This window comes from Artemia sp. Qi Xiang Cuo, chromosome 7 (assembly GCF_049724085.1).
Source record: "Artemia sp. Qi Xiang Cuo chromosome 7, ASM4972408v1, whole genome shotgun sequence".
Taxonomy (NCBI): Eukaryota; Metazoa; Arthropoda; class Branchiopoda; order Anostraca; family Artemiidae; genus Artemia; species Artemia sp. Qi Xiang Cuo.
The window spans coordinates 32,506,522-32,520,178 of record NC_142800.1 but is presented as its reverse complement, the minus strand read 5'-3'; the positions used below and the strand labels follow the sequence as shown (position 1 = coordinate 32,520,178).

The 13,657-nt window shown below is 36.0% G+C and overlaps 1 protein-coding gene across 1 annotated transcript in view; it reads left to right on the top strand.

Annotated features, from left to right (window-relative positions):
• The window catches only part of LOC148950176 (uncharacterized), a 61,669-nt gene that overhangs the window by 35,851 nt on the left and 12,161 nt on the right, over nucleotides 1-13,657 (top strand). The window contains exons 2-3 of the mRNA XM_089091799.1: nucleotides 10,757-10,881; nucleotides 11,496-11,752. Coding sequence (XP_088947925.1) covers nucleotides 10,757-10,881; nucleotides 11,496-11,752 — 382 coding nt within the window. The remainder of the gene's footprint in view (nucleotides 1-10,756; nucleotides 10,882-11,495; nucleotides 11,753-13,657) is intronic.

Sequence of the window (13,657 nt, the reverse complement as noted above, 5' to 3'; positions counted from 1 at the left end):
AATCTGCTTAAACTTCTAAGAAAGAAAGAATTTTGCTACTCCTAGATGGAGCCTAAGCTATCTATATTTTAAATATCGATGCTTAAAAAATGACACTATTTTGATATTAGGTCCGTTTGATATTTATTCAGAATAATAATAGGGGAGCCATTCCCCCTCCCCAAAACCAAAGCTCACGCCATATATTAAAACACATACACTAAATTATTAGAGTAATTATAAATGCCAAATGGGCCCACGATAGGTAGCTCCAATTATAACCCAAGAAGACCTAATAGCTTTTACATATCAGAAAATTTAAATGGGAGGTTTTGTCAGAACAATTATACCCGCATTTAGGTGTCTGTCAATAATTTCATCACGCAGGATAAAAGAAAAAAAATGTATGCTGTTTAAAGTAGGAAAAAAACAGAATTAAAACTTATGGGAATAAATCACTTCCGTCATAATTTCAAATCTGCTTAAACTCGTAAAAAAGAAAGAATTTTGCTAGTCCTAGATGGAGCCTAAGCTATCTATATTTGAAATATGATACGCATAAAGATAACACAATTTTGACTATTACGTCCACCAGGGTTTTTTCAGAATATTAATAATCCTCACCCCCTCCACAATACCAAAGCCCACCCCAACACATTAAAGATATTGTACATATTAGAGGAGATGGATTGCTCGTTAATCAATTTTTAGTCTTAAATATGCAATATTTCTGCAATCCCTCAAGAGACGCATTTCATCCAAAATGGGTTTATACCTGAACGGGTGTCACAAAGCGTGGGAATTATCCTAAACTTATCTCCACTAGTTGGCAGTCTGTCAGAAACCCAGATCACGGATAATTAAAGCTAGCTACACGAAAAAGGTCTCGTTTTTCTTTTTTATAATACAAGAATAAGAATATTCACTTGCCTCAAATCTCTTGGTGCTATCCATTTGAATACGAATAATTAAACGATAAAAGGCTATCTATTCGAGTCGTTTTTCAAACTGATGAAAAATAGTTGTTTCACCTTCAATTTATACACAAAAAACACGATTATATGACCTCCGGCCGAAACTAGTATTTTTACAGAAAGACCATTAAACCTTTGAACACGTTATGTCATGGTCTTTAATTATGGGTATTGAAACCTTTAGGAACCGGTTTGACAAGTCTTGTCCCTTCTGTTGTACTAGATGCCTGTCTTTGGTAAGTCTTGTACCCTTGGAACTACACTGTATATTAAGTACCCTCTTTATCCGTTCTCTCTGATTGGTCCAGTAAAATGGGCGTTGACACAGAAACCTGTATGGTAAGTCATGTCCCTTTTGTAGACTTACCCATGGTAAGTCTTGTACCGTTGAAACTGCACACATATCCATGCCTCAGGCTTGTAGGGTTCAAATCTATAGATGCATTACTACTACTGAGAGGTGGTCAACCGTACTGAAAAGTGCAAGTGTGGTTGTTGATGTTTCTTGGATGTCTTGTAGACTATAGAGCCTTATAACATCTGGCTTAGAAAAAAAGTTCGTTTTTTTTGCACTAACATTATTGTTAGGTAAAATTGTTAGTTATTGTTATTGTTAGTTAGAAAAAAGTTTTCTAACTAAAAATGACGCAGTAGGTTTTAGGCTTCTGCAGTGAGACGATACTCAAACTCTTGTTTGTAGTTATTTTTTTTCTATTCAAACTTGATTTTCATATTCAATTTAAGTTTCACTTGTTTTAAGATTTATTTATTCATTTACATTAATATATATTGTATGTATGTTTGCATTGATTGTTTATTTAATTTCTGTTCATTATAAGTTTCATTTATTCTTTAATAGCAAAATATTTGTTTTCGTTTTAAGCTTGATTTTGATATTCAATCTAAGCATTACTCGCTTTAAGATCTATTTATTCATTTATATTATTACTTGTTGTATGTTTTTTGCTACGACTGTTTATTTAATTTTTGTCTTTTTTTGGTTTTATTTATTCTTTAATAGTAATTTATGGTCGTTTTTCTTTTGAATTGTAAATGGTATTTTTATCTGAGTAGGATAATTTTAAAAATACCTATACTTTTATTTTAAAAAATAATTTTTCGGCAAGTTTTTTTTAATTAAATTTTTTCCTTTTTTTTTTTAAAAAAGTTTAAAGTTTTTATGGCATGGGGAGGGGGTGCTTACTGTCCGATTATTTTTGACTTTAAAAATGGATCTAGAACTTTCAATTTAAATCAAATGAGGCTTTTTTCAAAGTCTATACGATTACCTCTTTCATAAAAACCTTATATATGAACAATAGACAGCTGGCATAACTTGTGGACACCGATTGACAATAATGAATGGATCGAAAAAATAGTTCCAATAAGGGGGTTTAGACCATTTTACTTGCTGACACAAAGGGATCACGACTGTTTGGAATTGACCTTAATAGGAATTTGTCTGCAAAAGCAATTTTGCAATTATCACAGAGTATGTATTTTAACCTTATAATTGGATAATTATAATAGATTTCCTATGTGTTCTTCCCATACAAAACCCCGTACCATAAGTTATAAACCCCCCTTAATAAGTTATACCCCAGGAAAAAAGTTACAACGCCTACCCCTGGGCCCTGGTGGGCTTTTTCTACATCAGAGATTTTTGTCAACAGATCTTTTACCTACTTTAACAAAATGTATATCTCAAAATTTTTATCTGATGTATTTAGTATGTGGAGGAGGGAGAGGGGCTAGATGCTGTTCAATCTGTTTTGACTCTTAAAAAGCGAACAAGAACTTTCAATTTTCAATCAAATGAGCCCTCTCTAAAGTTTATACGAGCGTCCCTTCCATAAGAAATAATATGAAGGATTCGGAGAATCCTTAAATTACATCCCTTGCCCTGAGGGCCTTGGGGGAGTTGTAATCCTCAAAGACCTAATTTCCAGAACTTAAAACTACGTTTAAAAAAATGGCTGTCTTAAAATTTTGATTGGATGTGTTTGGGGAAAAGGTGGGCGTGAGAAGGGGGTTAGTTGCCCTCAAATCACTTTCGACTATTACAAAGGGCACTATCCCTCGGAATTTCCAATCGAATGAGCCTTTTTTCAAGTTTCTACGACACTGCCTTCTATAAAAACCTTATATGCTCCCAGGGCATAACTTAAAACCCTTGCCCTGAGGGTTGTGGGGGATTGTCCTCCTCAAAGACATATTTTCTATCTGGAAATCAACTACGCTGAACAAAATGGCTATCTCAAAATTTGATTGGATGTGTTTGGGGGAATGATGGGTGTGGGGTGGGGGGTTAGCTGCCCTGCAATCACTTTCGAATATTAAAAAGACCACTAGCCCTTTGAATTTCCAATCGAATGAGCCTTTTTTGAAGTTTCTACGACAACGCCTTCTATAAAAACCTAATATGCCCCATGGCATAACTTAAAACTCTTGCCCTGAGGGTTGTGGAGGAGTGTCCTCCTCAAAAGCATATTTTCTATCTGGAAATCAACTACACTGAACAAAATGGCTATCTCAAAAGATTGATTGGATGTGTTTGGGAAAATGATGGGCGTGGGGGGGGGGCTAGTTGCCCTCCAATCACTTTCGACTATTAAAAAGGGCACTAGCCCTATAATTTCCAATCGAATGAGCCTGTTTTGAAGTTTCTACGACAACGCCTTCTATAAAAACCTCATATGCCCCCAGGGCATAACATAAAACCCTTGCCCTGAGGGTTTCGGGGGAGTGTCCTCCTCACAAAGATATTTTCAATCTGGAAATCAACTACGCTGAACAAAAATGGCTATCTCAAAATTTTGATTGGATGTGTTTGGGGGAATGATGGGCGTAGCGGGGGGGCTAGTAGCCCTCCAATCACTTTTGACTATTAAAAAGGGCACTATCCCTTTGAATTTCCAATCGAATGAGCCTTTTTTGAAGTTTCTATGACAACACCTTCTATAAAAACCTTATATGCCCCCAGGGCATAACTTAAAATCCGTGTCCAGATGGTTTTGGGGGAGCGTCTTCCTCAAAATTATACTTTCTATCTTAAAATCAACTACGCTGAACAAAATTGATCTGTCCAAAGTTTGATTGGATGTGGTGGGGGAGATGATGGGCGTGGGGGGGGCTAGTTGGCCTCCAATCACTTTCGACTATTAAAATGGGCACTAGCCCTTTAATTTTCAATTGAATGAGCCTGTTTTGGAGTTTTTACGACAACGCCTTTTATAAAAACCTTATATGCCCCAGGGCATATCTTAAAACCCTTGCCCTGAAGGTTCTGGTGGAATGTCCTCCTCAAAAAAATATTTTCTATTTGGATATCAACTATGCTGAACAAAATAGCTATCTCAAAATTTTGATTGGATATGTTTGGGGAAATGATGGCCGTGGGGGGGGGGCTAGTTGCACTCCAATCACTTTTAACTATTAAAAAGGGTACTAACCCCTTAATTTCCAATTGAATGAGCCTTTTTTATAGTTTCTACAACAATGCCTTTTATAATAACCTTATATGACCCCAGGGTATAACTTAAAACCCTTGCCCTGAGGGTTGTAGGGGAGTGTCCTCCTCAAAAACATATTTTCTGTCTGGAAAGCAACTACGCTGAACAAAATGGTTATCTGAAAATTTTGATTGGATATGTTTGGGGGAATTATGGGCGTGGGGGGGGCGGGGGAGGGGCTAGTTACACTCCAATAACTTTCGACTATTAAAAAGGGCACTAGCCCTTTAATTTCCAATCGAATGAGCCGTTTCTGAAGTTTCTAGGACAAAGCCTTCTGGAAAAAACTTATATGCCCTCAAGATATAACTTAAAACCCTTGCCTTGTTCCCTGTTGTGAAGCTGCCTCCTCAAAAATATACTTTCTATATCGAAATCATTTATGCTGAACAAAATAGCTATCTCAAAATTTTAATTGGATGTGTTCGGGGGAATGATGGGCATGGGGGGGGGGCTAGTTGCCCTCTAATCATTTTTGACTATTAAAAAGTGCACTAGCCCTTTAATTTCCAATTGAATGAGCCTGTTTTGAAGTTTCTACGACAACACGTTCTATGAAAACCTTATATGCCCCCAGGGCATAACTTAAAAGCCTTGCCCTGAGGGTTGTGGGGGACTGCCCTCCTCAAAAATATATTTTCTATCTGGAAATCAACTATGCTGAACAAAATGGCTATCTGAAAATTTTTTATTGGATTTGTTTGGGGAAATGATGGGTGTGGGGGGGGGGAGGGGGCTAGTTGCACTCCAATCACTTTCGACTATTAAAAAGGGAACTAGCTCTTTAATTTCCCATCCAATGAGCCTGTTTTGAAGTTTCTACGACAACGCCTTCTATAAAAACTTTATATGCCCCCAGGGCATAACTTAAAACCCTTGCCCTGAGGGTTGTGGGGTGTATCCTCCTCAAAAATATATTTTCTATCTGGAAATCAACTATGCTGAACAAAATGGCTATCTCAAAATTTTGATTGGATGTGTTTGGGGGAATGGTGGGCGTGGGGGGGGGGGCGCTAGTTGCCCTCCAATCATTTTCGAATATTAAAAAGGGCACTAGATCTCTCGATTTCCAATCGAATGATACCCTTTTGAAGTTTCTACGACAACCCCTTCCATATGAAGTGCCTCTGGGAAAAAAAATAAGAGATAATAATAAACAATAAAAGATTGGAGCCGTACGGCCTTTACTATAGGTAACGCTGCAGCGTTGCCTCTGATTATTTTTTTTCCCAGAGGCACTTCATATGGATTGGTTCGTCGTAGAAATTGGGTCGTTTTAATTTATACCCTGGGGGCATATGAGGTTGTTGTAGAAGCTGTTGTCGTAGAAACTTCAAAAAAGGCTCATTCGATTGGAAATTCAAAGGCCTAGTGCCATTTTTAATAGTCGAAAGTGATTGGAGGACAACTAACCCCCCCCACGCCCATCATTCCCCCAAACACATCCAATCAAAATTTTGCGATAGCCATTTTGTTCAGCGTAGTTGATTTCCACATAGAAAATAAGTTTTTGACGAGGACACTCCCTCACAACCCTCAGGGCAAGTGTTTTAAGTTATGCCCGGGGAGCATATAAGGATTTACTAGAAGGCTTTGCCGGAGAAACTTCAAAACAGGCTCATTCGATTGGAAATTCAAAGGGCTAGTACCCTTGTTACTAGTCGAAAGTTCTTGTAGGGCAATTAGTCCCCCCCCACGCTCATCATTCACCCAAACACATCCACTCAAAATTTTGAGATTGCCATTTTGTTCAGCATAGTTGATTTCCACAGAGAACATATTTTTTTGAGGAGGACACTCCCCCACAACCCTAAGGGCTAGGGTTTTAAGTTATACCCTGGGGGCATATAAGGTTTTACAGAAGGCGTTGTCTTAGAAACTTCAAAAAAGGTTCATTCGATTGGAAATTCAAAAGGCTAGTGCACTTTTTAGTAGTCGAAAGTGATTGGAGGGCAACTAACCGCCCTCTCACGCCCACCTTTACCCCAAACACATCCAATGAAAATTTTGAGATAGCCATTTTATTAAACGCAGTTTTAAGTTCTAGAAATTAGGTCTTTGAGGATGACAACTCCCCAACAGCCCTCAGGGCGAGGGTTTTAAGTTATGCCCTGGGCGTATATAAGGTTTTGAAATTATACGTTCTGGAAATTATACGTTTGAGCAGGACAATCCCCCCACAGTCTTCAGGGGAAAGGTTAATGCCTAAGTTATGCCCTGGGGGCATATATGGTTCTTATGGAAGGAATGCTTGCATAAACTTCATAGAGGGCTCATTTGATTGAAAATTGAAAGTTTTAGTTCATTTTTTAAGAGTCAAAAAGATTGGAGGGTACCAGCTCCCCCCTTCTTCCACGCTCTTTTTTCCTCAAACCCATCCGATAAGAACTTTGAGATAGCTTTTTTTAAATAGTTCAAAGACCATATAACGAAAACTCAGGGGTCAACACAGCCCCCCAGGGCCCGAGGGCAGGTGTTGTAAGTTATGTCCGGGGGAAATATATGGTTCTTTTTGAAGGGATGCTCGTAAAAAATTCAGAGATGACTCTTATGATTGAAAATTGAAAAGTCTAGTTCAGTTTTTTAGAGTCAAAAAAGATTGGAGGGCAACTAGCCCCCCCCCCCTACGCCCCTTTCCCCCCAAATGCATCCAAAAAAATTGCTTAAAAGTTGCTCAAAAGTCAGATAACAAAAACTCAGGTGTCGTCAGCCCCCCAGGGCCCGGGGGCAGGCGCTTTAAGTTATGCCCTGGGGCATATAATGTTCTTATGAAAGGGACGCTTGTATAAACTTCAGAGAAGGCTCATTTGATACAAAATTGAAAGTGTAAGCTCACTTTTTGATTGTTAAAAGAGATTCGAGGGCAGCTAGCCCGCCCCTCCCCCCCTGCCTTCTTTTTCAAAACCCATCTGATGAAAATTTTGAGATATACATTTTGTTAAAAATAGTTCAAAGGTCAGATAAGAAAGAATAAAGAATTAAGGTGTCAATAGAACCCCCTAGGGCACAGGGGAAGGCGTTCTAAGTTATGCCCTAAGGGCTTGTATGGTTCTTATGAAAGGGATGCTCGTTTAAATTTCATAGAGGGCTCATTGTATTGGAAATAGAAAGTTCTAGTTCACTTTTTAAGAGTCAAGAGAGTTAAACGAGCCTCCCCCCAACGCTCTTTTTTCGCCAAACCCGTCCGCCACAAGTTATGAGATAGCCAGTGTTTTGGATATTGTTCAAAAATTAGATAACAAAACCGCCCCCCCATATCCCGGAGGATATGCGTTGTAAGTGTTGTCCTGGGGGCGTATATGGTTGTTATGAAAGGGATGCTCGTATAAACTTCAGAGGGGGGCTCATTTGATTGGAAATTGAAAGTATTAGTTCAATTTTTAAAAGTCAAAAGATATCTGAGGGCAAGTAGCCCCCCCACACACCCTTTTCTCCCCCAAGCCTATTCAATAAAATTTTATAATAGCCATTTTATTAAAAATAGTTCAAAGGTCAGATAAGAAAATTTCCTGTGCCGACGGAACCCGCCAGGGCCCGGAGGCAGGCGTTATGAGTAATGCTCTAGGGGCATATTTAGTTTTCATGGAAGGGATGTTTGCATAAACTTCGGAGAGGGCTCATTTGATTGGAAATTCAAAGTTCTTGTTCACTTTTTAAAAGTCAAAAGAGATCAGAGGGAAACTAGCCTTCCCCCCCTCCTCCACGCCCTAAATGCATCAGATAAAAATTTTGAGATAGACATTTTTTTAAAAATAGTTCAAAGTTCTGATAACAAAACTCCGGAGTCAACAAAGCCCCCCAGGGCCCAGGGCTAAGCTTTGTAAGTTATGCCCTGGGGGCATATATGGTTGTTATGGAAGGGATGCTCGTATAAACTTCCTAGAGAGCTCATTTGATTGGAAACTGAAAGTTGTAATTCACTTTTTAAGAGTCAAAAGTGATTGGAGAGCAGATAGCCTCCCCTCACACTCCATTTATTTTTTTCCCAGAGGCACTTCATACAGAAGGATTTGTCGTATTAGCTTCAAAGGGGGCTCATTCGATTGGAAATGGAGAGTTCTAGTGCCCTATTTGAGAGTAATAAATTATCGACAGACAACTGTTCCATCCCCCGCCCAGGCCCTTTTCCTAAGAATGCACCTGATAAAAAATTGTAGACAGCAACTTTGTTAAACATTGTTCAAATGTCGTATAACAAAAACAATAGTGCATATTTCCGTTCCGTTCCCAATAGTTCAAAGATCAGATAAGAAAAACTCCTGTGTCGACACAACACCCCCCAGGGCCGGGGGAGGCGTTGTAAGTATTGCTCTGGGGGCATATATGGTTTTTATGGAAGGTGTGCTCGTATCAACTTCAGAGAGGGTTCAATTGAATGGAAATTAAAAGTTGTAGTTCATTTTCTCAGAGTGAAAAAAGATTGGAGGGCAACAAGCTTCTCTCGCTCTCTACGCCTTTGGGTGTATCGGATGGATAAACCCATCCGATAAAAATTTCAGGCGACCATTTTGTTAAAAATAGTTCAACCATCAGATATTGAAACTCCATGGTCGGCACAACCCCCCAGGGCCCAGGGACAGGCGTTGTAAGTTATACTATTGAAGTATAAATGAAACTTAAAACGAACAGAAATCAAACAAACAATCAATGCAAACAAGCGTACAATAGATATTAACGTAAATTAATAAATAAATCTTAAAACCTGTGAAATTTAAATTGAGTATGCAAATCAAGCTTCAAACGAACAGAAATCACTATAAACAAAAGTTTGGGTATCACCTCCTTCTCTCACTGTAAAAATCTAAAGCCGACTGCGTTATTGGCGCTTTACTGAAAACTATATGCGTCTTGAATAGTTTTGGTAAGTATAAACAACATCAATTTGAATATTTTATGCATAGTGATATTAATTGTTGAAAGATCCATCAGTTCAAGAATTAATTTCATTGTAATTTTATTTTTATTTTCAATGCTGTAAGAACTGGAAAAGAAAATATTTGCAATATAATCCGTTTTCAGTTAAGCACCAATGACGCAGTAGGCTTTTGGTTTTTATTTACAGTTAGTAAAGGAGGCAGTATCCAAACACTTGTTTGTAGGGAAACTATATTCGTCATTAACAACTTAAAAAAGAGCTAATAAATTAAACTGAATATTTGATGTATAATGCTATTAATTGCTGAAAGCTCATCAGTTCCAAATGTTACTACAATTTTAATGTTTATTTTCAATATTAAGTACAAAAGAAAATATTTGTCATAAAATTGGTTTTCAGTAAAGCGCCAATGACGCAGTAGGTTTTAGACTTTTACAGTGAGAGAAGGAGGTCATACCCAAACTCTTGTTTGTGGTGATTTTTGTTCGTTTCAAGCTTGATTCGCATATTCAATTTAAGTTTTACACGTTTTAAGATTTATTTATTAATACAGTAATATCTATTGTATGTCTGTTTGCATTGATTGTTTATTTAATTTCTGTTCGTTTTTAAGTTTCATTTATACTTCAATAGGAAAATATTTGTTTTCGTTATAAGCTTGATTTTCATATTCAATCTAGGCATTACTCGCTTTAAGATCTATTTATTCATTTATATTATTACTTAATGTATGTTTTTGCAGTGATCGTTTATTTAATTTATGTTCTTTTTGGGATTCATTTATTCTTTAATAGTAATTTCTGGTCGTTTTGAGTTTGAATTTTAAAAGGTAATTGTATATGTTGAGCTTAATTTTAAAAATGCCTTTACTTTTCTTTGAAAAACTTATTTTTCTGAAAGTTTTTTTTAATTAATTCTGAGTAAAAGCACAAAAGTTATTTCATTTAATTTTTTTTATTTGTGATCTAGTTTGAAGCAAGAAATTTTAAAAATATACATTGGATTGATCGATCGAACATTATTTGCTTATGAACCAAAGAATTACTATGTTTTCAAGACACAAGGTCGATTATAAACACTAAAAATATAAATTTATGCCACTTATATTATGTGAAATCTAATCTGTAAACATGATTCATATTTGAACTTATCGGGGAATATTATAAAAAAAAAAGATGTTGAACCATAGAGTGTTGCCTCGGTCAGATCGTTCATCACAAGTGCTTCATTTTTGTGTTTGTTTCCGTGACTAGAGCTTCAACCAGTTAGCACGTTTTTCCATAATTCTAAATAGAAAGTTTCCTTTAATCACCAGTGGTCAACGCTCATAAGGCTTATTAATCACCTTTATTGCTGTTCTTGCTCGTATATCTTGACAAAGGGGAAACAAGAAAGTCATAATTGTTTTTTTCCAGCAAATTATTAGTGATAGAAAGTCAAAACATAATGACGTGGTCGACGTGCAAGAAACACTAACAGTTGAAGAGGAAAATGAAAAAGAAAATGCAAAAGAAGAAGAAACCAAAGTTGAAGTTCAAAGGTAAGGCAAATGAATTTTCTTCGGCTGAATTTTCTTGAAGTTTCTTTCTCAATTCTTTCTATTGAATTTTCTATTATTTTTTTTTTTTTTTGGCTACTTTTCTGAAGTGTTTGATTAGAGAAGTTCATAAAGAAGATTAGAGAAGAGATATATATATATATATATATATATATATATATATATATATATATATATATATATATATATATATATATATATATATATATATATATATATATATATATATATATATATATATATATATATATATATATATATATATATATATATATATATATATATATATATATGCTATTAATCAAGCATGATAATATTTTTCAAAGTGACTTGATTTCTTGTGACAATGTCACTTGTAATAACGCTTTATTACTATTGACCCTGTATTCAAGAAATACTCAGAAACAGAGTCCACCACGCATTTTATAGTAGATAGTTTTGCATGTGTTACGAAGTCACGTTGAAGAACAAAATTAATATGAGATATTTTTTTATTACATAGAGTTTGTTTGCGGATATACTCGTAGTTTAAAAAAATGTAAATTTTTGTTTGATTATTTGTGTCAAGACTTAACTTTTTTCTCCCCTTTTTGTAGATCAGAAAGTGATTCGGACCTCAATGATTCAGATTCAATTGATTATACCAAATTCAAACGTAACCGCCCGAAAACTGCTAGAGATCTACAGCGAATAATCGTCAAAAGCGTAAAAAAGCAAGGTGCATTTCGTCGTCTTCACAAAGTTCCTGCACCGCTCATTGAGCGTGAGTCAACAATTCAGGCGGCAGTTCCAATTCTCCCAAAGTTTCTTGCTAGAACATTCTTGATAATGAATATAGTTGTTCCCGGGACAGGTCAGGTACCTTTGATTTTAACCAACTCAAATTTCTGACCATAAAAAAGGGTCAGATAACCCTTAAATGGTCTTTGACCCTTTTATAATTAAACCCTTTTAATGAGTTTTCAGTTCAAGGATTTTAAGGCTGATTTCAGACTCCAAAGTTTGAACTAAGGTTTTTCAAATGCTGCCCTGTCATAGTTAAACACTCTAATTGTTTATTTTACAAGCATTATTTCACGGGTTGGTTGGATGGGTTGGCTTGTCTGTGTCCCCTAATGGAGACACAGACCAGCAAAGTGTCATTTATTTTCTGATATTGCAGTGTATCACGCTTCTTATGTATTAATTGAAAAAACTTTTTCCACAAAATAAGTTTTTCAAAGAAAAGTAAAGAACTCCATTAAACCAAAAATGAGCAAAAATAAAATCAAATAGTCTACCAATCGTGAAACTACAACAAATCAGCATCAATAGATAAATGAAACCTAAAACGAACATAAATTACAATAAATAACCGAGTCAAACTCAAAACGAGCAGAAATTAACATGAGTACGGCTCAAATCCCAAGGCATGAACATAATTTCCACTTTACTGAAAATCTGAAAAAAAAATACAAATGAATGTGCATTGTCAGTTTAATATACATTTCAAATAAAAAAAAACAATTTTTTTAACTGAAAGTAAGGAACGACGTTAAAACTTAAAACGAACAGAAATTATTCCGTATATGAAAGGGGCTGTTCCCTCCTCAACGCCTTGCTCTTTACGGTAAAGTTTTTTATTGTTTGAAAAAAAATTGAGTTGTGAGAAAGTCAAACTTTAAGAGCGTAAAGAGCGAGACGTTGAGAAGGGGACAGCCCCTTTCATATACGGGGTAATTTCTGTTCGTTTTAAGTTTTAACGTCGTTCCTTACTGTCAGTTAAAAAAAACTTTTTTTTTAATTTTTGAACGTTTTTGAATTAATGCAGGTTTTGATTTTGGCTCACCGTACATGAATATTTAAAGAAAATTTGAATATTAATTTTACTTTTATTTGGTTAAATGGCTTTCTCGAAAGTTGTTTAATTTTATTTACGAACGTTTTTATTAGTAATAAATATACGTAACTTACGAATTAACTTACGTAACAAACTTCTATATTCATATATTTTTAATGCGTATATTAGGGTGTTCACACCCTTGTCAATACCATGCTCTTTAAGCTAGAGTTCGAATTTGTTCGATTTCTTTAAAAATGACCCCTTAATCACAAAGGCCGTTAATTAGAATAAATAGCTCTTATGAAAATACTAAAAAATCTTTGGCTTAAAGAGCGAGGTATTGACTAGGGGGTGAACCCAATCGTATACGCAATATTTTCTATTAGTTTTAAGTTTTGATGTTGCTCCTTACTTTCAGTTGAAAAACTTGTTGTTTTTTTTAATATAATTTCTGATCCTTTTTCTTAGTAATGCTGGGAAATCCGGCGTCCCCTTTATAGCAATATCTCTTCCTCCATGAAAATTTTCTCCATGGAAAGATTCTCCCACGTAATCTCTGACCCCCCTCCCTCCTACCAGAAAAAATCCCCCCTGAAAACGTCTGTATACTTCCCAATAACCAATACGATATGTTAACATTGGGTAAATTTCATAACTTTCAGCCCTCCCCCCGAGGACTTCGGGGGATTAAGTCATCCTAAAGGACATATTTATCATATTTTCGATCATGCTGAACAAATTGGCTTTGGGAATGGAAATTTTGATCGGGTGACTTTGGGAAAAAATGAGCGTGGGAGGGGGTCTAGTTGCGCTCCGTTTTTTCGGTCACTTAAAAAAGGCACTAGAACTTTTAATTTCCGTTCCAATGAGCCCTCCCACAATATTCTAGGACCACTGGGTCGATACTATCACCCCTGGGGAAAAAAAAAATGAACA